Source organism: Photinus pyralis, unplaced genomic scaffold (genome assembly GCF_008802855.1).
Source record: "Photinus pyralis isolate 1611_PpyrPB1 unplaced genomic scaffold, Ppyr1.3 Ppyr1.4_LG1, whole genome shotgun sequence".
Lineage (NCBI taxonomy): Eukaryota > Metazoa > Arthropoda > Insecta > Coleoptera > Lampyridae > Photinus > Photinus pyralis.
The window spans coordinates 33,599,100-33,602,057 of NW_022170249.1; the positions used below are offsets into that span (position 1 = coordinate 33,599,100).

The 2,958-nt window shown below is 43.4% G+C and overlaps 1 protein-coding gene across 1 annotated transcript in view; it reads left to right on the forward strand.

The window, feature by feature from the left end:
- Positions 1-1,770: 1,770 nt before the first annotated feature.
- LOC116159880 overlaps positions 1,771-2,958 on the forward strand; it is a 2,128-nt gene continuing 940 nt past the window's right edge. The window contains exon 1 of the mRNA XM_031472971.1: positions 1,771-2,025. Coding sequence (XP_031328831.1) covers positions 1,771-2,025 — 255 coding nt within the window. The remainder of the gene's footprint in view (positions 2,026-2,958) is intronic.

The following is a 2,958-nucleotide window of genomic DNA, read 5'->3' on the forward strand; positions in this document are numbered from 1 at the left end:
ATACATTAAAGCGATTTTACTGTAAGCACCATATTTTATACATTTTATTGTTGGTGTATCACATTGCTTCTTCGTTGGGAATAAATTCTCTTTATCCTTCAATGACCTAATTTCCAGTGTAAAATTTTTTAATAGCTTCTAACATAATGCAGTAACCTCCACTGTCTTAAATGTAGGTGGTTTTGAACTAAGGTTGCCGATCAAAAACTTGGCACCAGCAGGTAATCCCTATTAAAGGGCTAAGAAGTCAATCCCTCATAGCCTAATTATTCAAATTGGTGAATTGGTCTTCCAAGTAACTCTAAGACAGCTCTGTGCAGACATCAATAGAGAAAACCCCACGCACTCAAATGCAATTAAGCAGCCGCAACCACTCGTGCCGCTCGGTAATTACTCGGAACAGATCACTACTTTGCGAGGAGTAGAAAAGAATTCGTTAGCGAGCAAAGTGTTCTTTTCAGAGCAATGCCCGACAGGGCTACCGCTACACCACCAACCACCATGGAGATCAATCCATACCACACCACTGCATCAGCAGACATCACACCAGCAGTCGCGCAACCTCCGGACGATGATAATGCCGTCGAGACGGAGTTGGCAGAAATACCACCACCCTCTTCCGATTGAGAACAGCTGACGAAACGGGTTTCCATCCCACCTACATAAAGGTATACGCAAACCTACGCGGTAGCGGTCGCGGTCGCGGTGGCGATAGCGGTGGCGAACGTGAAGCCGCACACTAGGGCGTTCAATCCGCGAGATCATATGTTTTTTTACGCACACTACCAATTGATTGAAATATGGATTTGAAGTACGGGATAGATTTGTTTCTTTTTTTAATGCCTAACAATGTACTAAAACTATAAACAAATACACCTTCACCAGGTTTGTCCAGTATCATGGCCAATTCATCCCATACCTTATCTTTTTTTGATATTTTTATACTCCTTACATGTAAGGTCGTATAAAATTGCATTTCCTCTCACTAAGTCAATTAGTTGTTCTGTCATTTTCTTTCGAGACATGCAGCGCGAACTGGCGGGCTAACTGTGAGTGCAGCGGTCGCCCGCCACCGCTCTAGATCGCCGCGTTTGTTCGCTGCACTGATCTCCACCGCCACCGCTCGAACTCTTCAGTATGCGTTGCCCGTATAAAGTGTGTGCATTCTATTGTCCGCCACCGCGACCGCGACCGCGTAGGTTTGCGTAAACCTTAAAGAAGCTACAAGAAAGGAGTCGCGAGAACAGTAACATGTTCCTCGCCACAATCCCGAACCTGGCCGGATCCAGCCCTATGTACAACATCACGGATGGCGTTAAAGTAGAAGCGTTCAGATCTATGAAGGAATTCCCGCGGTACTTCAAGTGCTAACGTTTAGGGCATTCCAGCGGATACTCGCTCCGATGTGTCCGCCGTGCCAAAATAAAACTGCGAATTGCCCAAAGCTTCAGAAGATGCTCCGCATACGCGGCAGAATTGGACAAATAACAACGTGTCCACGATAAACCACACGTCCCACTTCTCGCCACCGGCAGGTGAAACGACATCCTCCTCCGATGATAAAGGATGAGAGAAAATGGCCAGCTACAAGAAAACGTCCACCAAAAACGGCGCGTGGCTAAGCTGCAGGATCCAGTGACCTAACATATTACACCAGCTATCGTCAAATTTTCAAGAGAGCCCGTAACCACCACTAAACCTCACAAAACCGGAGCAATACCGAAAACCATACCTCCGGCCGGGCACGCAGGCAGCCCATAAGGAGGGACAATGAAGAGTGGGCTGCCATCAGAATTCTTCGCCTCAACTCTGCAACAAGTGTTCACTCTACACCCAACCATAGATGAGGACAACCAAGAAGTGGAGAAGGAACCGGGGCGAATTATGGGAATCAAGGCGATGCTGCGTGTCAGCTACCAACGAGAGAAGAATAGAAGCAGCACCAAATTACCATGGTTTATAAGAAACGACACGCTAAGAGCTGATCTCGCAAACACCACCGTCAAAGAACACGTGCGCCAGTCGGTATACCAACAAATCGACGACTGCACCATAGAAAACATCAGAAGAGTCGCCTCTACAGCAGGAACACAAGAAATAATCAAAAATAATAATAATTTTGTGGTGCAATCCCATTATTCCTTTATCTTTCAAATTAAGGGTAAATTTTCTTGACAAAAGCCCTGCAGGCCATTAATACCGTATAATTAGCTGCAACTACTCCTCAGTTTGACCTACCACTGTTCTTCATCGCATTTGCCTCCTTAGAATGTCTGATCTGATTTCTAAAATAGTTCCGAGCGACATCCTAATATTAAAAAATACAATACATGTGGAATTTAACATCTAGTATACTTACAGAACCCTCTTGTCATACCCAGTTGGAAGTGGAAATTCGCGTGCAGCGCATGAAGAGTGCAATAATTATTTCAATTTCCAGGGTGCTTTTGTAGTTAGCTGATTTGACATTTTCTCCGTAATTCAAGAATATTATTCATCTAATGCGATTTAGGCGAATTTTTTTGCCATTAAGAGTACTTGCTGGTTATGTCCATTTCAAGATAAAATTTCGCCGATCTGCTCATTAAGGCTGTAATATATATATATATTTTAATTTCTGCTTTACTTTTATGGAATATTTCCCTCATATGTCATAAATGCCATATGAGGTGTGCAATTATCGCTCAATTACAGCGACAATTCAACTCATGTATAAAAAATCGCATAAGCCGCAGTGAAATTGTCACTTTGACAGCGGCAAAAGTTACCTGCAACTTTTCCAGCGACAAATGCACTAGTGGTTTTTTCACTTATTCATTTTCGCACCAATTATCGCATTATCCTTTTCCATATGACTAGTTTGACGTCTGTCAATAATTGACTAGTTTGGTGAATTTCTTGTTCGTTAAATTGTCCTGCCGAATTACACTCGAGGTTTGCATTTAAACCGAGTAAATT